Source organism: Sylvia atricapilla, chromosome 3, assembly GCF_009819655.1.
Source record: "Sylvia atricapilla isolate bSylAtr1 chromosome 3, bSylAtr1.pri, whole genome shotgun sequence".
Classification (NCBI taxonomy): Eukaryota; Metazoa; Chordata; class Aves; order Passeriformes; family Sylviidae; genus Sylvia; species Sylvia atricapilla.
Genome location: NC_089142.1, coordinates 36,093,647 through 36,119,261, shown reverse-complemented (window position 1 = coordinate 36,119,261; position 25,615 = coordinate 36,093,647). Strand labels below are relative to the sequence as shown.

At 35.8% G+C, this 25,615-nt stretch overlaps 1 protein-coding gene across 1 annotated transcript in view; it reads left to right on the top strand.

Annotated features, from left to right (window-relative positions):
- RNGTT (RNA guanylyltransferase and 5'-phosphatase) overlaps window positions 1-25,615 on the top strand; it is a 168,576-nt gene that overhangs the window by 29,259 nt on the left and 113,702 nt on the right. The window contains 2 exon segments of the mRNA XM_066315130.1: window positions 12,832-12,967; window positions 19,368-19,439. Coding sequence (XP_066171227.1) covers window positions 12,832-12,967; window positions 19,368-19,439 — 208 coding nt within the window.

Genomic DNA, 25,615 nt, shown 5'->3' with positions numbered 1-25,615 from the left:
CTCTTTGGTGAAATATTTCCTTTGTACCAGCTACTTGGCTGTGTGTAAATACTGTATGCAAACTCATGCTGTTTTGGAGAAAACCACCTCTAAAATCATATTGCTTTAAATTATTATTATTTAAATAAAAGTCACTGAGTTCTGCAGCTATTCTGACTGGTTTGGTGTAAATTCTCTTTATATATTTTTTTGAACAGTAATCAAAGTATTGGTGTCTTAGAAATAATTTTAATGCTAATCTATTCATAAGCCAAAGGGCAAATTTCCCGCTAGTAAAATCATGCCTTTTGGCTTTGTTGAGATGAAATATATGTTTTATGTTAACAGTAACTACAAGGTAGATACATCTTTACAAATGTATCCAATTTTGCAGTGTTGTGTTTGTGAAATTGTAGTTACTGTCTGAGTAAGGTAATTGTAACAGTATGTTCCAGGCCTTGCTGGATGACTCTGCATTATCAGCTTTGTACTGTGAAATGATTAGCCCAGGTGGGTAATGGCTTGTTGTATCCCTTCATATGGATCTCATTAATACTGTTTGTAGCAGATGCTTGTTCTAATGAGTGGAGCTGAATGTTCAGGCAGGGTAAAGTAATGAGACACCAGTTCTGAAGAAAAGACTGCTACCACTAAGAATAATAAAAAGCTTAAAAATGGCCATGGAATAATTCAAATCAAAACAATGAAACAGGACTAGGTTTTACAATGGTAAAATGTGACCTGCACTAAATGGAACCTATTAAGGGGGAGTAAGTTATTTTCCTACATTTTTATGAGTACCTTTTTTATTTTTCACATTTGTACATGTGCAGTTTTAGTGAAAAATGATAAATACGATCATAATACTATGGCGGTTCAATTATGTTAAGGCAGCTATTTTAAAAAATGCAGAACAGGTAGTTCTTGCCAAAAGCTATTAAATTTGAAAAATATTCATGCAAATTTTGATAGCTTGCAGAAATCTAAACACGATTAAGTAGATGCATAACAAAACAGCTCTTTGAGAACTGCTGCTAATTGTCTAACGTGTTTGTAACAAAATAGTTAGGTACATCTGTGAAGTTGGTTTTTTCTTTCATGGTGAGCAAATTACATTTGCATTAAAAGAAAGGCCTGTTGCTTAAGTAATTAACCTTCTGTTGTTATCGTAATACAAAATAAAAATAGTAAATGTACACTTAATTATATGGTAAAACTGATGGGCATTTTTAAAATTGTTTATAAGTTTGATTTATCTTGAATGTACCAATCGAGAAATCAATATACCTGTGTATTGAAAGTATTGGTTTATATTGAATGTAATTATTTTGATTTAGTTACTATATTATCAGAGTTGTGATAATTTCTTAGGGTTTTTTAGTTCAACTTTTTGTAGAAATTGAAGAGAAATGCTTTTTTTAAAGAACTTTAAAATTATTGGCAGTTGCAGCCTTTTCAGAAACATATTTGTAACCCTTACTTGAAGGACATCTATTTAGTATATTTTAAGATAACTTTTTGATAAATGTCATGAAAACAAGGTTGAAGTTTCTCTCCGATTTCCATGGCTCAATAATTTTTCTTTCCCTACTCTTTGATCCTTTACCTGATGAGATGAAGCTTACATGCATAACTGAGAAATTGCAAATTCCTAATATGAGAAGTTATCCAAAAGTCATTTGGTCCAGAGTAAATTGTGAAAAAAATTGTCGCTGCTAAAGAGCAACTCCTAAAAGAAGAAAGAGAAACCTGAGAAACAGAAAGTAGGAGGTGAAAGGTACTATCCCAAAATTAGGTGGCAAAGAAGCAAAATGGTTTCCTATCTGCAAACACCTAAAGAAAAGATACTTGAATGGATTCATGGAAACACTGTTATCCCTGAGACAGAGGAGAAAAAAAGGAGAAAAAATTGAGATCATAATGAGCATGAAGGAGGATAGAGAAGATTGGAGAGTAGTACTAATCCAATTAAATCCCAAATCTATATACTTGAGAACTCATTATTAAGAACAAGAGACCAGCTTGTCATGAAAGCAGATCTGGACTGTCCTGGGTTTGCTTGTCTCCTGGGAGCAAAGATATTAGTGTGGAGTTCAGCTTGCAGGAGACTATTGGGAATGAGAAAGAAGCCATAGATTAATTTTCAGACTTTACAAATTACACCACCAGATTCTTATGGATGTGAAATTTTCTGCCCAGTAGTGGAAAGTTCCTGAAGTTTGCACAATTGATAGTGCATTATTCCCTAATTTAGATGAGGGGGGCAAAAATGTAGGGTGTTGAGATTTTCAGACATCTTCAGAAGTCGTGTTAGCAGGAGAGTTAAGGGCTGTTAGTCACAACAAAGCATTTCTGAGTAAAAGAGTGTTTCTCAAGGTATGAATACTCTCTCTCTGGGCACCTTGCCTTCTGACCCAGATAGCTGCTGAGAAAGTGAATTATTATAGATTGTGTTTTGAGTGTCTTGTCATTGAATCAAGTTTAGGGTTAATACATGTTTGTGGTCTTGGAGTAAGGAAGGGATATTGGCCTCCTAATCATAGGATAGGGTGAAGAACCCACACAAGAATCATCTAGCTGCTTTTAAACCACACCATCCTTTCCTTTTTCTTCTTCTCCCCACTTATCTTAAGAAATAGACTTAAATATTAATAAGTTTTGCACCATTAGTTGGTAGTGTTTTGTATCCCTTTCTCTGTGGCATGTTTGAGTGGTGGGAAATTTTAAAGGGTGGAAATATTCCAGGGTTGGGCATGTGCTGAATGGACTATTCAGGACCTAATAGATTTTTTGATAGGAGTGACAGGTTTTTTGAACAACTGGGCTTAACCCAAGTTATTTGATTGCAAGCTAAATGAGCCTGATTCAATTGTGCTTATATAACTATCAGCAATGGGCAAAGCCTCAACTGGTAATTATACATCATTTGTGTGTATAGGAACAGCCATTCTTCAAATATTTGTATTATTTTCATTGAATATCTCAAAGAAGTAGTTGTAAGGGTTTTTCTGTTATTATTTGCATGAAATTGTCAAAATGGGGTGACACTTAAAGAAGAGATTTGGAACCAAAAACCTTGCTTTAAAGATTAAAGTGACTGTTCTTAGTCCAGTCTTCCAATCTGCACACTGTGTTTTTATGATATGTTTTTAAGGTCATAGGGGGAAAAAATGCAGTTTTTGTTTACAGGACATTGTCCCTTGTGGTCCTTGTTCATAATTATTTTATCTATTCTTTAGGGGAAAACAAGCTCACCCATTTTAAACTAGTTCTGTACATCTGCCTTTGTAGATGGAAGAATTTTGGTTGAGAATGAGGCTGCCATCCATGCAGAATTTATTTCACTGATTTTACTTTGAATAATACATCTGAGTGGAGATAGTATATCTTTTCTCTGGGAACTAAAGTTGTGAAAGTTATTGAAATGGTTGCAGTAAACCTTTTACTCTCTTCCAGTCAAGATTAAAAGCTCTAAATAAATAAAGTTTATAAACTACAGTACTAGTAGTTGCTAGGAACCTGCAGTTTAACTTTGAATGTTTAATGATAACATAATATCAGAAGCTTCTGCAAAAGTATATTAAGGTCACATAAATAGTTCAAGATTAAAACATATAAAGTGCCTTTCTAATGATTGCTGAAAGGAGAAATTCATAGATATTAAGCACTCTATACAGCATTCCTCTTAATTTTCTAAAAAGCAGATGCCTAATTCATGGTTTTATTTTGTGCATTTAGGTAGGGGAGGAAGAGGAGATGGGATGGGGAGGCAGGAATTATGTGTTTTGACACTAGGGAGTTAGAGGCTCAGGAGCTATGAGTTGTTGCTTGCTCTGCATCTTAATAATTGTGCTGTACAGTTGTGTTGACCAGTAAATTTAGGATTATAACACTAATACTTGCCTGTTTTCCACAGCGTTAGAACCCATAAATATTGTATGCTTACTTGAGTTTTCATTTGAGAGTGTAAAAATAAAACTGATAAATTGAGTTTGGGTTAAGGGCACTTCTGGTTTGTTTGGCATGTCCCCTGTCTCTAGGTAAAGATATTCTATCTCAGGGCAAAGAGGGTCTACGACAAGGTGGCCTCATTATCTCCACGTGTTTCCATGTTGTCCTTTTCCCCTGTTTTCCCTACTGTACTGGCAGTGAGGGCATGTCTAGGCTTTGGCTAGCAGACTTTGACAGCAGAAAAGGAGCTGTCAGGTTTTGATAGCCAGACTTGTGGGGATTATCAGATAACTCATTAATTTTGTTTGATTATTAATTTTGAACCAGGAGAGGTCTCTCTAGATTGGGTGACTATCAGTCAAATGAGGCAGCATAGAATGTCATGAACTGTTGGACTAATATATGGAAGCATTGGATATAAAAATACGTCTGGTTTTGTGTTTGTTTTTTTTTTGTTGCAGGGGGCTGGTGATGGTGTATTTATGTATTTATTACTAAGCCACATCTGTATCACTTTGTTGCTTCTTGTCTCCTGAAATCTTCCTTTTACAGTCATTGAGTCAATGCAGAGGCATGAATAAATAGGTATCTCTCATCTGGATCCAAATTGACTTGAATGGCCAAAGAAAGCATTTTTACTCTAGGTTGTAGTTTCTCATTTGTATGTGCTTGCAGCACTGTCAGGACTCTGAAAGAAGGGTTTTGTGCCCCTTCATTGTGTTAGGAGCACTGTCAAAGTGTTTAGGAGCACTGCTGATGAGATGCTATACAGGAAGTATATTCTGTGAAGCAGGCCTGATACTTCACAGTTCTGAAGCCTCTTGACAGCACACAAATTTTTATGGTCACAGTTCTAGGCTCTTTGAAAAATGCTACCTAACTGATAATTCATATGTAATTGTTTGAGTATTTAAACAGATTGTCTTATAAGCAAGCCCTTTTGTTTATTTATAAATAGTCAATGCATTAAAATGCTTATTATGTAGCTTGTGCTGTGAATACTAATCTTAGAATATTCCACTGTTGTCCTAAAATGTTCTAATAAGATCCAGATAAAGGGTGTGCCTGCATGTATAACTGATTTTCAAGCAACCACTATCATGATTACTGGCTTATTTATTTATTTATTTTCTCCCAGACCACTTTTAATAGTGGAACAGCACATTCTGTGCTGCTGGTTCTCCTGGGGGGGATTACAGGCACATCCATGAAGCGTAACGGCTTATGGGCAGAATGACATTCAGTTTGTGAAGCTGAACTATACAGATATCTAGGGCATCCCTTTCTCTTGGAGCTGATCTATTCTGTGAGCACAAATGGCAGTTGTGTTCCTGCTGTGGCTTGTGCTGGTGATGCAGGCAGAATTGACCCAGAATACGCTCTGGCATAAATCAGTTCCAAGTTAAGGGGATCTCCTTTTTCAAAGCTGTGTTACTCTTTTTGTGACTGCTCTGTTACGGCCCTCCATGAGAGACTTGCTTGGGGAAAGAAGCAATGTAACTACTTGCCATCTAATGCTAAATTAATTTATTATTCCTTCTTATATATTTTTTTTAGCCTGTTGCTTCAGGCATGAGTTTTGCCCTAAACCTCCAAGGTATTTTCAGACAAAGGTTTGTGGAGAGAGATGGAGCCAAAGAAGTTCAAGCAAGCTTGAAAATCTGTCTGCAATAAATAATGAACATAATATTAATAACAACAACAACAACAGCAAAAATTACAAAACAATTCTGGAGTTCCGTCAAGCTCAAGATATAGTTTGTTTCATTAATCTTGCAGCTTTGAAAAAAAGCAATCAGAACATTATACCATGCAGTTGTTTTTCAACAGCTTTCCTACTGCTAATTGGGAAATGCACCTAACATTATTAAAATTTGGGTGAAATAAAGAGAATTTAGTATTTAAAATTAATCTGTTAGTATACATGTTACTGGGTAATATTTTTTCTAGCTTGTTAACAATTCTTTTGTTTTCCATTAGACAAATCACGTTATAATGTACCATAAGAGCTCCTCAATATGTAGTAGTTGTAGTTTAATTTTCCCTTCATTGTAAGTCAAATAATGATTACAAGACAACTTCAAATTTAACCCATAAGGTTTAATATCCTTCTAAAAATAAAGAAACCAAATCCCCACAGCACTCTAACTTAATTAAAACCCTGGAAGACAGACAAGAAAAACACTGTAACTGGATAGTCTTTTTTAACCTTGCTAAATTCTTCATTTTATGAGCAGGTTCACTGTCTAATAATACTTTAGATAGAAAATATAGTTTTACACTGGTTTTGAATTTGCCGTCTGAATTTGCCAATTAAATTAATTAAAGCATCTTCGTCTTTGATTTATAAAACAAGAAAAGCTAAAGTTTGAACTTGGTCTCAACTGCAATACTTTATTAGGAGAAATTATAGTAGTTTCCATAATTCTTACGCATTTTTCCTTGGTCTTTAGTGTTGCCATTGTCTCCTTTGTTAAAAGACTTCCCCAGGTCAGGCGATACCATTAAGTTGTATAATGATGCAACATTATTTCTGTATTTTTCACTACACTCTTCATTATCTGACCTAATTATTTGTTTGCTGATTTGTTTTGTTTGTTTGCTTGTTTGGCTGCAGCTGCTGTTCTGTACTCTTACTGAGCCCTAAGAAGTAGCTGCTATATGAGCTTTTTCAGCTGACGCTTAATTTGGAACCTTGTAAGGTGGGAAAGTGTGGCCATATCTCTTCTCCTCCTGGCTATGGTACTCTTTGGATATCAAATCTTGCAGTGTTAATTGCTGTAGTTTTGGGCATATTGAAGATTTCTGTAGTAAATGTTATCTTCAGATCTACTGCCTCACTTTTGATGATGTTCAGGCCCATAACAGTCACAAAATAACTCCTCTGGATCTTGCATTGTCAAGGGGAACAAATGAAAAGGGAAACTTTGATTTAGAGGAGAGTGGTGGCAGGCAAGAATAAGAAAAAGATTTTCTTATTATGCTGAGTGAGATAACTGTGGAGAAGACTGATGAGTAGTAAAAATTATGGAGACTGAAAAGCTGTATAAGCTGTGTAGTATCTTTCAACTTCCAGTGTTGACTTGACCAGGTTACTTCATTTTCTGGAATACCATTTCAACAAATCTTGTGGAAATGAAATTCTTTGTTCTCAAATAAGCAGAGGGATTGATGAAAATCAATTCATCAATGCTTGGAGGTATTTAGATGTAGATGAAGATGTAGATGTGATGCTTCAGGACATGGTTTGTTGGTGGACTTAGCAGTGTTAGGCTTACATTTGGACTCAATTATCCTAAATGTCTTTTCACCTGAAATTCTGCTATGAATATCAAAATCAAGCATCTCCCTTCCATTGTGATATATGAGGTGATCAATAAGACAAAGTTATTTTTTTTCTGTATTAGCATTGAGTCAGGGCAGTGGTATCTTGAACTAAAGATTCAGAACATGAGGCTGGATGTTGGAAACTTTCTGATTGCTCACAAAATTAGATGTTGGTGGATAACTTTCTTGACTGTAACATAAACATTGGAAAGCATTAATTTTGTTTAGGAAAGATGCAGGATAAAGTATGAGGAATAACATTTTATTTTCCTAATATTGAAGGATAAAAAATTGTTACAGAGTTCAGATATTTAAAAAAATCATTACAGGATTATTAAAAAAAATTCTGGGTTACTACTGAATCTCCTGCAGGTGCGTGGTCAGAGCTGTCACAATGAGCACACTGGAACATCTAGTGCAAGCTGAGTGTCTTGACCTCCATAATAAGAGTTTAACCAAGGCAGTTTTGAAGCACAAGGAACTGGTCATTTCACCCCATGGAGACACCTTACAATTGTGGAAGTTAACCAGAAGCTGAATTCTACCCTCTTACGAGGGTGGAGAGTTGGTGGAGCATTTTAACAGGTGACAAACCGAGGTGGTTCTGAGTATAGCAAGAGATATACAAGATACATTTATGTATTAAACAAGAGCATAGTTGCAGTTTTTTAATACTGAGGGGAAAAAAGGTCTTGATTTTGGAAGCTAAGTTTGGATCAATCATGCTAAGGCTTTGCTTTAAATTTAAATCATTATGATTGTAATGAGAGGTAAAAATAGTATAAAATGGAGGTTTTCTCTATAAAATGACAGATTTGGTTGCCCTAAGGGCAGTAGTTAATAGAATTATTCAGAATTACTGTGACTGAGGAGTACAGTCTGCAGTATAAATGAGGAATGGGATTTCCTCTGAGTTCAACCATTTTGGTAGGAGTTCGTATGAGGGAAAAATTGCAGTTTTGACCTAGAAAGGCTCATGCTTCTGGACTTTGACAAAATTTCTATTTATTAGAGAGAGAGAGAGAGAGAGAGAGGCTAAGAAGATTGCTAGAGTTCTAAGGTAGGTAAAGAATAAATTGAAAGAAAATGGCAGTGGATGATTTTGAAAGAAATTGCATAAAAAGCTACAAGTAGAGATCCTAAATACTATTCTTATCATTAAATATTTTGAAATAGAATCCAAATATGTTCTGATAAACAAATGAGAGACATCAGCTATTGAATTCACTGAGGAGCAGAATAATAAGACTGGAAAGATATTTAGTAGTATAAAATGTAAGGTCATGAATGAGAAATATTGGAGCTGGAGGCGGTTAATTGGAAATGACTGTCAGTCACAATCTAAGGGATTTTTTGGTTTAAAGTGCTGTGGAGACTGTTTTATAGCATACTTTAACCTAGAAATAAGTGAGAAAAATACAAGTGTTGGTATATTCAGAGCAGACTAATTTCCAAAGGTCTGTGTATGTGTTTTTAAAAAAATTATTTGGAATTTGGACTGTTGAATACATAATTCTACAGCAGCTTCTGCATGTAACAAGCAGTGTTTCTTGGTAGTTAGTGTGCTGTGTACTCATGCAAATGACAGCATGTGTGCAACTTTGGAGAAGGTGGTTTGTGACAGAACTGTCAATGTGCTGATTAAAAAGACATTGTTTCCTTTTCTTTACACATTGAAAATAATATTGTAAGTCTTGTAAGTTCCTATGTTAGTGTTCCAGTATCCAGGCTTTGTCATCTTTGAGGAGACATCTTTTGAAGCAGCAACCATTGCCAGCAGTAATTAATAGAAGAGAGCAAGCTGAGCCTGAACCCATTTATCAGCATTTAGGGTCTTTTGCACCATGTGCCACAGGCCAGCTTTAAACTCTTCTAATTTAAACTTACTCTAAATCCAACAAAGTGTGGATTTGGGTCAGGACATGGAACTGCAGCAGCTTAGTGAAACAGATAGATGAGCTCCTACTGTCAGTGGATAAAGGGCAGTCATTAATTTTTATTCTTATGGCCGTTTCCTCAGTGATGATCTGGCCAGAAGTTGATGCTTTCTCTCCAGAAGGGAGTGGCAGGGTCCAAAGTAAAGCACTCGTGTGGCTTGGCCTCGTCTTAGGTGATCCATCTACAGAGTGGTGACAGACTCGTGGTTTTGAAATGTTGCCAATCATAAAAGGAAATCAAGAAATTGAAAATCATATCTGCAGCAGGATTTCATTGTTGCCTCTGCGTCAGTGAGCATATTAGAGATGCTAATTGCTGTTCGGATTTGGGTAATGCTTGTTTGTGTAGGAGGGCAGCACTTTCACAAGACTGAATTCCAGGCTGTGTAATGAACTCCCTTTGGAATGGAGAGCTGCTATGTATTTTGTGCTTAGAGTTGCTGATGGAATTTCTTATATTTTGCATTCTTTAATGTGATAATACAGACACAGGCATATTTAAAAAGGAAAATGAAAAAAAACTAGCGACAGCAGCACTGTGTCGAAATAAATAATCTTCTTTGATATAACCTGTCTGAAGAAGTACTGCAGGGCAAAGAAAGCTCCTAGAGGAACTGAATTTTTAAGCTTCCTTTGAAACAATATTTCTAATCCATTTGCCACTTGTAGATTTTTTTTTCAGAAAATTACTTGTGTTGAGCTCAAGCTCAGAAGATAGGATCTTAAAGTTTGAGGAAGCTGTGTTATATTTTTATATTATAGTTAAGGTTTTAAAACCCCTGTAAGGCACAGAATTAACATATGTAAGCTTACTGCTGAGATGATTGCTGTCGTTTTGGCTGAGAGAAAGAAGTTAAACATAGATAAAGCACATCACAAAATTTAAGTCGGAGGCAAAACTTCTGTGAATACATAGGCAATCAATTTTGTGGTAAATATGTTTTGGCAAGTACTACACCATGTGCAGGCAGGTACTGTGTTGGGGGAATATTTTCAAATCCAGTTTTGTGAATCCTAATGATTTGGAAAAGAGGGCAAAGGCCACATGTTCCTGTGGGTACAGGTTTGGATTTGGAGATTGGGAAATGCAGTTCTGTTCTTGTTTATTAATCTCAATGGCAGTAGATTGATGGACATCAAGTAATTTACCTTATTTTATGCATTAAGTAATATCTTCTTGAGATATACTTTCAAATTTAATGATGAAAAATGCTGGCATCCACATAAAGGAGAAACCTCCATTTTTAACTTAGGCTTTTCAGTGTACCTCATGTCGGCTTCAAAATTGTGTAAAAACCAAAACCTCACCACCGCCACCAAAACAAACTTAACTGAAAATAGAAGTCTAATAAAATAATTCTTTTAGCTTGTGTTTGGGGCCCAACTGATGTGGACTGCATGATACAGGATATATGTGGAGGCAAATGAACCTTTGATACAGGTGCCTTTATTTAGGCATGCTAAAAAGAATTAATTTCTGAAAACTTTGATGGTTGACATTTTTTAAAGTTTAAAAATTGAAGTTATTAATACACTGGTAGGTGATTTGGAGATCTGTTTGTCTAATGTCAAGAACTACTACTCTGCTAATGAAATTTTCATCCTATTTCCTGAATTATTGTGTTAATAATAATGTCCAGTTAGAATTATTAACAGGCCTTGCCTCAGAATCAGAAGTGAATGAAAAGTAGTTTTTAATGTAACTTTAGATTTTACCATTTCTATGACTAGATATTGGATCTGCTTGTGAGAATAATCTGCATGGATGCCGAGACCCTCTATTTGTCAGAATTTCTTTGTTTATGGTGATTGCACTGACAGTTTTGAGAGATGATGTTTCTAACTATCAAGCATGATTCTCTACTTCCATGTGTGGTTTTCAGAGGTGAATGAGCAGTTCTGTTACTGCTCTTATTGCTGCTCTGCCTTTGTTATTTTATTCACTTGTCTGGTTTTACATTTGGATTGAGCCATCTGATATAGGACCATGTCATCTTGTGTACTTGCCCAGAATCTAAAACAATGGGACTTGGTTACTAATTGGAGCTTTTGGGTGCTCACACAATAGAGGTAATTAGTAATAAATGTACAGCTGTAATAGCAAGTAGTGTTCACAGTGGGCAGTGCAATGCATGACAGTTAAGTTCCTGTGTTCTGTCTCTAGTGAATATGTTTGAGAAATCATTGCTCTTCTTTCTTTGCCTTTGTGGTGTTGCCCAGAGGCGTGTTCTCTATTCTGGCGTAAGTGCTTATCTGCTAATACCTTAATTAACTTCTTAAAATATAAATGGCCATAGTACCTCAAAATAATATTCAGAAATGTACTGTTCAGCAGTCATCAAGAATTCTCCATGAATGCTTGTAAGGGTCATCTGGAGAAAACTTTAAACCTGACATTAAGTACATGAACTTAAGCTTTTTGAGTGAAACAAGCAAACGAAAAACCTCAACCAACCAACCAGTTCAAACGCCTCCTTAATTGATAAATTCAGTGTCACCAAAACCTTGCCTGTATCTTGCTTCTTGCACATTTTCAATTATTAGCTGCTCATAGGGTGTTTCTGTTTGTCAGTCTATCCTTGACCAAATTTTTTCTGTCTCATGTTGGTAGTAATTAGAATTTTGATAAATTCTGTTGTTTGGACCACATTCAGAGTTTTATTTCAATAGTTTAGTAAATTGGGAGAGTAGAGGAGTTTTCAACCATTCAGCTAAAAAAGACGAAAAAAAAAGAAAAAAGCTTTCAAAATGAGACATATCTGGATCAGTTTAATGTGTTTCTTAAGCAGAGAGCTTGTTCAGATTCTAAGCTATACAGGTATATTACCATGAGACCCAGACAGATGGGTCTACATAAAAGTAATTCACTGTCCTGAGACAGGACTTTTTCTGTCTTCAAACTCAGCACATGATGTTTCTCAGTATCTGAAGTAAGATATGGAATCATCGAAATCATAGGACCATAGAATGATTTGGATTGGAAGGGACCATCCAGATCATCTAGTTATGAAGGAAGATGGCATGTAGAGAGATACGATTATCAAAAACTCTGTTTCCATGCAGAATGCCTGTGAAAATTCTCTGAGGCTTTTAGAAGTCTATTACATGGGCTCAGTTGAAGAACTGTGGCCCTGAGCTGTTTGTCCATGTGAAAGGAATGTCTAAGGTGTGGCCTGGTTTAACTCCTGTACCAACTAAGCTCACGCATCCTGTAACAGGATGGAGGAGAGAATCAGAAGGGTGAAAATGAGAAAGATCAGGGGTTGAGATAAATGTAAGGAAAAATAAGGAATTTTTACTGCTTCCCATTGGCAGGCATGTGTTTAGCCATTTTCAGGAAAGCTGGACTTCATCATTCACAATGGTGACTTAGGAGGAAAAACACTGTAACTCCAAATGTCCCCATCTTTCTTCTCCTTTTCCCATTTTTTATTGCTGACAACAACATAATATCTGGTCTGGGATATCCCTTTGGTTAGTTTACAGGTTTAAACTTTTAAATGTAAAAAAATCCTTTAAAAAACTTTTTTAATAGTATCTGTCATGATTACTTTTTTTTAGCACTTAATACAAAATAAAATAATAGAGATTTTGAGGATATACTTGTAAATATAATATCTTAACACTGCCTTTGCAGGTACATGATGCTGATTGATGGCAAGAATGAAGTTTATATGATTGATAGAGACAATTCCATTTTTCATGTATCCAACCTGGAATTTCCGTTCCGTAAAGATCTTCGCACACATCTCACAAACACTCTTCTAGATGGGGTAAGGAGCATATTGTATCAGTATTGTAACAATTTCAGTGCTGTTGGCTTTTGTTCATAAACAGGGCTGAATTTTTACGCCTGGATCAGTAAATCATAGGATTTCAGGAGGGATATAATTTCAGTCACTGGCTGAATGTGAGAGTTGCATTTTGTAAGAAACGACTTACCTACTGAATAGAACTGATGACTGCTCTGGGGGGAGCTGTTTGTCTTTGAAACAAATCAAGGTATTGAGATAGCATTCTCTGAATATAAGGAAAACCTTGAAGAGAATCTAAAGAAGTTATTGCAGAACTTCATCTCTTGCTACAGCTTTATATTTTAAAATAGTAAACATGGTCAGTTTTATACAGCTCATGGAAATATGTCTAAAATTTGATAAAAATTTCTTCATGTTTTGATACACTTTTTGTGAATTGATGTCTTTGTTTCTGTCACCTTTATTTTCAGCTGATCTGAATTTTTGAACGATTTAAAAATGGCTTAGTTACATTTGTTTAAGGCTAAAACATTTCTGAGTTGCTATGCTAATTTAAATTATGTAAACTTGCTAATGAACTTTTGAGCGAGTTTTAAAACAAGCTGTAAAACATATGAATTTGTGTTTTGGGGATTGGTCTGGACTATTGGTGGCAAACTTTTCAGAATTGTAGCCACAAGAAGAAATGATTTCTTTCCTGACTGTCCTATTTCACATGACCAAGAGAATTTCACTTCCTCTTTCACTAATAGATCAATGCAGTTTCCTATTATGTTTCAGTAGTATCAGGGACTCTACATTGCTGTAACTCCTTCTTGATGAAGGATTTTTGTAGCTATCTTCCATATTGATCCTCTGAAGCCTAATGCACTTTCCAGCCATATTGTCTTTATTAACTTTCTTGCCTTTCTCAGGCCATTGTGTGAGTATTCTACTTGAAATGTCACTTCTGGGAATGATGTGTCTTACTGAACACACATTTACATGTGAAGCGTGTATAAATTGAATCTGCGAGGATAATTACTGCAAGGAACAATGTATTGTCTCAAGGACAGAGAAGCAGATAATGGAATATTTTCCACCATCTCTGCTTCACTGAAAATTGAGAGCATAATGCAAGAAATGCCATACTGTCAGCTCAGAAGTGGTTGCACAAGCTGTCGTGTCTGGTAGGAGCCTCTTCAGCCAGGCAGCTTCCTAATGATATACATAATATTATTCTTAATGACATACATTAGGTTCCATACTTTTGAGATAAAAAGCCTGGTCTTGCTGTTTTTTCCCCCTGCTACTTCTAAGGCTCTTGAGAAAGTAATGACTTGCTAGTGTCCATATGGTGCAGTCCTAGGTGTTCTTGAGGGAAATGGCTGCTCTTCCATTTATATATTTAATTATTCTCTTTATTTCAAAACAGATGTTTTAGTAAAGGTGCCTGATGTACATGGTGGAAGACAGGGATATTGAGATAAGTGAATAATATAGCTGTGTGGCATGGAAGAAGATCTTTGATCTGATGTGTTGTGTTCCCGAGATTTGTAGTTTAAGTCTCCTAAGAATAACTGAAGTTCTCTCAGGTACCCAGGGCATGAACTACAACATTGCTTAATTTGTTGTTCTGTAAAAGTTTGACTGTTAATAATGCATTTTGGTGTTTCACTTTACTGGCCTAAAATCAGTCTTAGTGTAATTGTTTTTTCCTCCCACACTTTTTTTTTTCTTTTTTTAATAAAGTGAAAAGCAAATTACATGAAATGAACAAGTACTGACTGAATGAAGTACCCTGAGATAAAACTAAAACCTTTCAGTAGATAAATGCTTTTCTTAGTACAAATTTCTAAATTTGTTTTGGTGTGGTCAGTTAAATAAAAAGATGTTGCTGATTTTTTTTTCAATTGAAATTCCTTTAACAGGTTTAAGAATAAGACTTCCCTATTATTTAAAGCATCAGAAGAGCTTAACTTTGTAATTGAATATTTGTTTAATGTTGATGCCAAATGAAAATTACCACGAATGATCCTTTTCTCTAGATATATGCATGATTGATTTTATTTTATTTTTCAAATTCCATGTGAAGAAGTTGTTTTTTTCTCTAATAATGTATTTTGCTAATTAGTGCATGAAGGGCTGTTGAAGTTAATTCTTTAATTACAGGCTGAAGTAGTTCATACTTACTGTCCTTGAAGTAGCTTTCTTTTTTTCAGGGAATGAAAGTATAGAATGAGGTGGTCCAATTGGTATTGCTGGACAGTATTCTTAAAAATATGAGAAAAAAGGAAGCAAAACAGAAATATCAGTGCCATGCAGCAAACAACTACTGGGTTTAAGAATACAATAGATTAATGTCCCCCTAGCATTATTTAGAATGACAGTATGCATGAAACTTTCATAAAGGCAATTTCCATGCATTCAGGGAACTATTAACTTGCTTTAAGGCCTTTGGTGTAAGGCTTTCATGTGGTTGTCTTTGAGAATTTTAGATGCATTTGTGGTTCACTTCAGGCTGAAATTACTTGCAAACAGTTCTTAAGTGATCAGTTACATCTTGGGTGATGATAGATCTGCAACACTGTGCTCATCTCCAGCTTTTCAGTTGCAATTGTTCTCCTGTCATGGAAGAAAGTTTTCTGCAAAGCTCATTAAAGCTAATTTAAATTTCACATACAGGTGACTAGTATGACTTATTCCTTTAGAAGCCAAGTGTTTTGCATCCATAGTGCTGTCTGAGGGAATGCATAGAGTTTTGTTTAAATGTTTTGGCTGTCATGCAAAAAAACTAAACAGCTATTTTCAGGAGCTTTCTTGGCATTCTGCTTAGCTTTGGAACAGTTGAGTAGAAAAGGCAAAGGCATCCTTAGGTTTGAAATAACTTTACCAATTTTAATACAATTTTTTAATCTATTTTATTTTTATATAAAATACTGTTTACACTTGAAGACTTAGGAGGGCCAGGAACTCCATAAATGGAGAGTGAGGTAAAGATTCATTTATGCTTTTGTATCAGTAGAGACCTTACCATTTGTAAGCTGTCTCAGAAATTGCAGAACTTAAAACTTTTTGAGTTTGCAAAAGCTGGTGCAAAATAGATTTATGCAAAATAGAATAAAGAAAAAAAAAGAAAGAAACGAAAACTATTTTCATTCCTGAAATACAGCAGTGACTAGAATTGTGTTAAAGATAAATGGATAAAGGATTAAGAAAAGACACAGGAGGAAAAGGAATAACAAACACGTGCATAATTAGATCTGATTCCATACTCTGTCAGCAAAAGATACATTTTGCAAGTGGCTGGTAAAATTGGATCATTTGCTTTGTGATTGAATTTTGGATTATTTTAAGTCCACATTACTCTCTAGAGATGTGATTCAAGGAAAAATGTCAGTGAGCTCTCAGCCCAGCATCATTCTTCTGGTACTTGTCCAGCAAAAAGCTGTTAGCACAGTTGCAAGTGTAGTATACTGAACAACTCTGCTTTGCAACACCACAGGATTGAGGAGAGTAACACCAGCACAGTGCTGCCAGATGACATTGCATTAATTGATCACTGGACCTTGTTCTTCAGGCCCGTGGATTACGTAAATCCTAAACCAGCAGCTAATGGACAAGTGCTAATAGCAGAGGTAGTTCTAAAACACATAATATTGGCTGTAAACCTGCATGGAGTCTGTAGAAGGAAACTGAATGGATGCAGATGTACCTTATGGATACTTTTCTATTATATTAACATGTCATGTGAGTGGATTTGGGTTTAAGTTTTTAGTTATCTAAAAATTGGCTTAAGTATAGTCTTATAGTGTGCTCAAGTAAGAATGAGTGAGTTTAATTGTGGTCATTTCTTAAATACTACATGTTCCTATCTTCTCTGAAGTTGTGTCTGGGGTCTATTCCCTGGTGTATTTTTCAATTCTGATAATTTCAAGGAAGGTTCTGAAATCAGAGTGTAAAATAATGATGTGTTAGAGCATTTCTAATCTGAACCATTCTTATACTCACTTTACAGCTTTTGCCTTATGACAGTTGTATTGGCGTAACTAATGGAGCAGGGAATGTTGTTGTCGTGATGGAGATGAGCAGTGCAGGAATTTGTCATTTCATCTTCTAAGGCATATTGTGCTATTGTTTTTTGCTCTGGTAGCTGGGATTTGAGTCAGGTTGTCAAAGAGAATAGGAGGCAGGGGAGGAAGAAAAGAAGGGAGGAGATGAGGAAAAAAGACTTGTTTGATCAGTAATAGAATAAAAGTGTTTACATATCTGAAGTAGAGAAAAAGTTAAAAATAAACACTTCAAAGGATGTTTAAAAACAGGTCTTGGTCCTCTTTGTTGTAGTTTATAATCCTTCTTAAACTGAATATGCAGAGATTCAGATTTTTAAAATTAGGCATAAAATCTTGTAATACCAGGCATTGAAATGCTTTCAGGGTTTTGCATACAAATGCTAGCTTTGCATCAAAGCTGAGGTTCTGAATATGCATATGGAGAAAGTAAGTCCTTAAACCCTAAATATGTGCTCAATTAAATGTGTTTCAAAAAAGTTGTTTCACCTGCCAGTTCAGCTGAGAGTTAATGAAAGACAACAGCATTCTTTTGTTTCACTGTTACTTTGTGGTTTGTTTCACCTATCAGGAATTTCAGGTGAGGTTTTTTATCCTGGTTTTTTTTTTTCCCCCTTGCATTATATCTTTGCACCGTCTTCCAAGTTTGCATATCATGCCTTCTGTCTCTTGAGTTGTACCCATCTGTTCTTGTAGTTAGTTATAAAATTTGTTGTCAAAGGAGGCATTGCAGCATTGTGTCTGCTGTTCCTTTGAGATCTCACCAGTGTCCTACCTAAATATTGGACACTAGGGGAATGGCATTTTGTTACATCACTTCCATGTAGACCTTTTTTGCACATTACGTGATGGTGCCTGTGACAAATTTTTTAGAGGTAAGATGTAATGTTGCAAAGGAGTAAGTTTCACTCACTGGATTAATGCTTTTTTAATGTTTAATTAAAAAAAATGTGGAATGATGTAGGTAGTCGTTCACAGCACCCATGAATGCTGCACATAGCTTTGAAATTCCAGCCTCCATCTCAGTGTTGTGTTTACAGAAGATGAGATTCCAAAATAATAAGTAGGCAACTTAGATTTCCCAGTGGCTTTTGAAAACCACATGTTCATGTCTTCTAGTTTGGTTTTAACTGCTTCTGAATCTTGTTATTATTGTACAGACTGAAAATTAATCTTACCTGAGTCAATCAGCCTTTTTTGGGTTTATTTTGTAGAATCTATGGATTCTGAGAGAAATTAAAAGGTTGTAAGACATAAAAATAGTAAGACATTAACTAAATAAAATTAATTTGAGTTGATTTTGGAATAATTCTTGAGCTCCTGATTTTGTTTTCATCATGTCGTGGTGAGCTGTTTCAATGTTTTTTAATTGTTTTGTCTTGTTCATATGAATTTGGAATTTTAACTTTAAATTTTTTTAATTAAAAAAAGAATCTGTAGCTGATACAATTTACTAGCCAAGAATCAATTAGGGGAGGGGAGGTAGGGAGAAGATGGATTGCATTTAGAGAAGTGGTTATTTCAGAGTTGTCTCTGGGAATGATCTACCAGTGGTTGGTTGTTACCATTTTCAATCTTCCTCCTTGGTTCATGACATGTAGTCTGTGATATACTATATACTATGTCTAATTCCTGTCACAGGAAGCCTGAGTTACACAGATGTAAGCACCACCATGTAGGGTATGTATATTTTTGTATGTACTATTAAGTTGAGGAAACATTTTTGTGTATGGATGTTGATCATTAATGTTCTTTCCCTACCTGACCTATTTTCAGTCTGATTTGCTGGTACATATTGAATGTTAACTGACTTCATGTGATGCAGAGAGTATCTGTGATATTTCTGTCTGAAGGAGCCATCCTGTTTAGTCACAGTGCAACGATCAAGCAAATTGCAGCTCTCACTTCTGCCTAGGATGCTGTTAAAATGAAAAGATCCAGCCTGAGCATAGAAAATGAATGTGAATGCTTGTTCTTTACATCCTTGCTGTTGTACTTCTGACTGTGGGCAAGATTTCCAGTAGTACTTGGTTGGCTTAGGATCACAGTTCTTACTGACATTTCTAAAAATTCAATGTTCACTCAAGATTTTGAAAGCTGTGGGGAAACTAATGTGTAAATGTTGCAAATCAGAATAGGAAGCCCTTGCAGCTTTCTGATGTTTTGTTGAAAGCTTCATGAGAGACTTTTAAGACCACATCATTATTATAATCCTGATCTGTTGTAAAATATTTTTTGCAATAAAGACATGGCTGGTGTTTGATTGCATCATGCTTGCAGGTATATGCACTAAGTATAAATGTGTTGACATTCTTCTTCTATATTTATGTAAAAAATGCAAATGCTTTCTCTTTTTTTTTTTTTTTAAGGAAATGATCATTGACAAGGTTAATGGACAGGTTGTTCCTCGGTACTTGATATATGACATTATAAAGTTTAATGTAAGTACTTTCAGTTTTATTGCTTATCATTAGTTACTAATTCTTACTTCAGTTTTAATCTTATTTATATGAGTAAGGGCTTCAGAGTAAATATAAACACCAAAAGCATTTGAGTATTTAGCATCTTGATAACAAGCAATGCATCAGAATTTAGATTGAAAGCAGCTTTATAATACATGTTGATTTATTTCCACTTGCTCAAGAAAAAATGGCCATTTGAAACAGTCTGCTAGACACTGTTGGAAAATATGCAATTTCTAGAGCATGTTTGAATATTTAGGCAGTGAAATCAAGAGGGGACAGAGGAGTTACCCTGGTGTATTTGTTACCAGAGCTTCACAGTACTTGTTAGGCTGCTCTGTCACCTCTCTCAAATTTTTGTTTGAAACAAGGCAACTGGTCCTCTGCTAAGTCCTCAACAGCAGGGTCTTCTGGTGGCACAGGCTGTAGGGAAAGCGTATAATAAGGAAGTATATTGCAGAAGTGGAAAAGGAGAATAGAGTCTAAGAATAAAGTCTCTGTGATTACAAAAAGGAGCTGTTAAACACTACCGGAAATAGGAAACTCATTTTCTTTAAAACCAGTTTTCAAATACAGTAAAGGTTGGAATATCGCCAAGGGGCTCTTGCTGGTGTCATTTACAGGCTTTTTTGTTGTTGTTTTCTTCATATGAGCTCATATGGTATTGTGTTTTGGATTTGCAAATCAGCATGGAATAGTGCTGATAACACAGGGATGTTCACTTTTATTGCTGAGCAGTGCTTGCATGGCTTCAAGCCTTTTTCTGTTTCACCCTACTGCACCAGTGAGTAAGCTTGGGGTGTACAAGGAGTAGGGAAGGGGGCACAGCTGGGACAGCTGACTCCAACTGACCAAAGGGACATTCCTTGCCATGTGATGTTGTATTGTGCATATAAAGGTGGGGGAAGAAGAATGTCTGTAGTGGTGGCGTTTGTCTTCCCAAGTCACCATTATGTGTGATGGAGCCCTGTTGCCCTGGGAATGGCTGAATACCTGACTGCCCATGGGAAGTGGCAAATGACTTCCTTGCTTTGCTTTTTTTGCATGTGCAGCTTTTGCTATAGCTTTGAAACTCTCTTTATCTCAAACCTTGAGTTTCCTTACTTTTACCCTTTTGATTCTCTTCCCCCTTATTATTCCAGGGGAGTGAGTGGCAGCAGAGGGCTTAGCACCTACTGTAGTTAAACCACAATGTATTAAATTTAGTCAAAATAGCCCGTGGAGAAAACACTAGTATCTGTTAATGCTTCTGGAAAAACAAAATCATTGTTTCAGTGCTCCTAACAGTACAAAAACAATATCAGCAAACCACAGGACATTTCAGCCTTTCTAAACTACAGTTGACTCTTCCAGTCTTCAGTAAAGTACTACTCAGCTCAATCACTCAGTGTAAGTGGGAATTGCAAGTGTAGGCATGGTACCAGTCGCTGGAAATTACTTAGGTATTTTTGGAAGCATAGTCATACTGTGACTTAGGACAGCTGCTTTTAAAAGGAGTAGTTTGTAGGGAAGCTGTGTTAGATTAGGACTAGAAGGTTTTTGTTAACACATTTTAATTCTGTATCTGGATATTCTTTCTCTAGCCTTTTCTGAAAAGTACGTGTTAGTTTCCTGGATCCCTCCTACCATTAAGACTTTTCCCTGAGCAAGAATTCCGTGTACTCTTCTGAAAAATACAGTCTTCTATAACCACTCATGGGTTCCCATTTTTTCTTTACATTTTCTTACCTGCTGCTCCACGTGTGGTTCCGTGTTCATTTACCTTCACGTCTTGCCCTCTCTCTGATCTCCTTTTGAGTCTAACCTGCCATTCACTGCTGTTACACTTCCTTTTAAGTAAACACGTAATGTAAGAAGTGTAAGTCATTCAGTTTGGGATGTGCATATAGTAGCAAAATAACACTTTTGAAAACCCATAATTATTTTGGTTTAGCTTTGTTTTGTGGTGGAAGGAGAGGAAACCCTCATTTGTAGTGAAGTGTCCATTCTTAACATGATGAATTTGACTTGGTGAACAAGAAAAATGATCAGGAGATTGCTAGAGGATGGACAATGTTTAGGAAAAGTCTGCTTTTGAGGAGTGTTTGGTTTTGTTTGTTTTTTGAGTGCTGTGGGAATGAGAGAGGAGCTAGTTACTATGTAATTTTTTTTTAAAGTCAAGGACAAATTAAGATAATGTTATCAGTATGAGTGCAAGCAGGGCTTTAGCTGCAAGAAGTCATTAGCAATGGCCCTACTATAAAGATTAAAAAGCACAGCTGTTTTAAGGTTAATTTTAGGAGTTTAATTATAAAAATGGGCACCCAAGGATGTTTGACTTGGCAAGAAATGATCAACAGACTTTTATCACCAAGAGAGTAAATGTAATGTAACTTGTAAATGGCAAGAAAGAATAAGTTCCTATTTAAGTTGTGTGAGTTAGGTTTTTGTTAAATTTTTTTTGCAGATATTCAAATAAAATAATTACATGAAGCACTGCTCTTGTTCAAAACCAGAACATTCCTCCCTGCCTTCCAAACCAACCGCCACTCCAAAAATCCCCCAAAGCAGAGGTTGCTCAGGAATTTGGCATTGTTTGCTTTGATCTGGAAAGTAGTTGAGTCTTGAAGGTGAATGATGGGCTTACTGTACTTGCTGTCCATCATGAGTTACAAGATTTGCAGCATGTCCCTTGTCTCACCCTCCACATGACTCAGCTTACTCTGCTCTTTGAGATGCAGCTTTTCAGCTGGAGAAATGCACATTCAAAGCCCACTGATAAACACCTTTACTCAGCCAAACCTCATGTTTTAGTCAGGTCTCGTGAACTATGATATTTTTAGCTGAGCTTATTCTCAAATGCTTGACCTATTTTGCTAGGTAAGCATTGCAGAGTTTTCTGGCTTTGTCAGAATATTCCTTCTAAAATATTGCATTCATAATGCAGAGAAAGTCAGTGGATAAGGACGTGCCTGTTATAGATTTTAATCCATCTTATCATCGGTGAGGCTTGTTGTTACTTACTTTTTGATTTTGCTGTAGTGTGTCAGGAATAAACTATAGCAGCATTCTAGAAAGAAACAAAGAAAACTAAGAGAGTAGACTGATTGACATACATAGTGTGTATTTGGCTCTACATGTCTGTACAGAAAAGTCTTAGGAGGAAGGAAACATAAAAATTGAGTTTCAGTGATTGGGAGAAACCTATACTTGTGTTCTGAAGTGAAACATGGCAATTGTTTTAGTTCTCTTTCCATGGTAAGTTTTGTGTTGAATTCTGATGCTTATCATGTATAGCTGCTGCAAAAGTCTGTCTTCAAGGATGCTGGTGGAATCCTTTGACTATTTCTTCTAGTTTCTTTTTCTGTGACATTGAGTTTCTAAAAGCTTGTAACACATCCCATTTTGTTGCAAGAGATGTTTGTGTCAAGAAAAACAAATGATTCTTGAGATTTAAAAAGATTTTTTATTGCAGTTTTCTTCGGTCTCAAACATGGTGTTGATTGTTATTAAGAGCAACTCAAAATATGACATGGCTGTCTCACTGCTTTCATCTGACCTGCTAAAATCAAATTCATAGAAACAATGCTGTGTGCTCATGGAGTAAGTGTGCCTTCCAACCTTTGTGAACTCCACACACAAGAAATCTGAATCTTTCATATTCCTCTGAACCTAAAAATCTAATAGGACACAACATTCCTTATGTTGTTTAGTCTTAATGAGTACAGAGCTAAATCCCTGCAGTACGTGTTGCTTTTCAGCTTCTTGATTTGTATCTGTGTGTAGTTGACTTCATCATTATATTAACTGCAGCTGTATAACTATAAATTTCGAATTTGGTGGATAATTCTAATGTAACAGAGGAAGCTGACAGTAGAATAATTAATAGCCCCAGAAACAAATTCTGGGAAATCCAAATCCCTTTTTATCTGAAACAGTCCACAAAAGAATGTGTCTTCATTCTCCGGTCATCTTGGAGTTAGCTCTTCCTGAAAAACCTTGTTTTGAGAAGCTTTTTCTTAGATAATGTTCAGTAGCTACTTGTAAGTGTATGGACACTAAATTTAAGCAACTATTTTTTTCCTTAGTTAAGTAACAAAAAGTAACATTGGCATGATGTGGGATCTAATTAATGCATTCTTAGCAAAGATGCTGAAAATGAGTACAACTTTCCTTTTCCTTTCTAACCCTGGCCTTTAAATTTTTTTAACTCTAGCCAAGTTTTTGTGAGACCAGATTGCAATGGTTAGAATAGAGTGAATACTTGAAAAAGAATAATTATTTCAATGCTTAGAAAGGAGATAGAAATTTGATTAAATTTTCTAATACTTTGTGCATTGAATTAAGTCAAGATCAAGTTTTCTTTGGTCATTATGTGTAGCAATGCTGTTGCTATTGATAAAATTTGTCATGGTAAACAGATATGCTGATCGTAAATCCTGCCCACAGCCAATGTGCTCATTGAATTAATGCATGAAAAGTGTTTGTTTTCAATCCCTGTAAAATATTACAAATATTTTCTGTTACAAACCTCATTTTAAAACAATGTATGGCTCACAGTCCATGCTGTTTCTCACTTATTAGCCTATTTGGCTTATCCTTAAGTTGTACTATGAAAGTTTTGAGGACACAATTCAGAGATGCAAGTATTTAATTGCATCTCTTCTGTTTACAAATGCACCTGGTTGCCAGTCACCCTTCTGCCCTTAATTTTGAGATTCTTTTTCAAATGGTATCACCTGAAAACACAGATTTAAAATGCTTTTGTTACTAATAGTACCCTGGAAAGTAAGGATGCTATGGGCATGTTTGCTCCTGCACTGTTTAGGTTATTTCTTGTGAGGACTAATCTAACAAACACCCAAATGCTTGTACTGGCTCTCCTGTTGCATGTTATGTTCTCAGCCTCTCAATATACATTACCTCATTCTTTCATGGCTCAGGGCTGTCAGGTAAATGAAACGTGGACCATCCTCTCAGTTGTGTCTTGCTTTGCTTTCTGCTGTCAGTCTGGAAGACGTGCATCAGGTTTATCTCCAGTTTTTATGGAGATACTGTTTATTGAGAGCAAGGGCAGTTTAGCCAGGTAATGGATTGGAGTATTCTGAAATTCCAATAGGGTAGCATTACAGTACAGGAAGAGCAACAAATGGTGGCTTATAAGATGGAGAATCAACACAGTAAGGGAGTGATGTGGAGCAAGCTTTTGGGTCTGTGGAGTAGGATTGACATATAGCTAGTTGTCATTTTAAACTCTTTCTTGCCTTACTCCCCTTCCCTATTGATTGTCTTTTATCCATCATTGAAAACCTGACATGTATGTCTGAACAGCACAATTTGAAAATCTTATTTCTTTGGTAAACTTTCAGACCTTGTGCTTCCTTCACTGTTACTCCTTGTGTTTCAGTAAAATGCACAGCAACTGAAAAAAAACATTTAAGTTAGTTTTTGCATCCATTTTTAGAGAATATCTCCTTCGCTATGGTGCATGCAAAAAAGTAAGTTACTGTTGAAGAGTGATAATTAGTACATGCTGACCAGGATGTCTTGCTATTTTCATGCTCTTGTTTTTTTTTATCTAACACCTTCTTGTTGTTGGGGAGCATTCTCTAGCATTGTAATTAGCTTGAAGTTTGACTATTTTACTTGCTGGTTAGATTGTGTGAAAAAACCCCATTGATTTCTTTCTTTCCCTTGTATCTATTACTTTGATCCTCCTTTTCCCAACCCAGAGGGCAGTATGGATCACACTGAAGGTGGTTTGTTTTCCATATTTTCCAAAAGAAAAAAGGCTTAACAGAGTATTACGTAAAAGCAAAACTGAGTTAATTCAGTTCTGTCATGTCCTATTTTATTCTCAAAATATAAGTGTTCTTATACCTCAACATGAAGTATGTCTCATCAGAAACTTTTTGAATTATCACTAATTGTCAGAGGAAAAGACACAAAGTGTTCCTCCTGGGAGAGACATATAGGATGAATAGTTCCCCAAGAGTAGCTTTAGAAGCTACCATGATGCTAAATCCTTTATATTTTTCAGGTGTTTGTGTCTGTAGTCTTACTTGTTTACCCTGACATGATACTTTTTCAGCAAACCATGAAACTTACTATTAAAAAGTACGAAGTCACACCTGAAAGTTTAAGTTGGATTATAAATGAAAATAACTGAGATATTT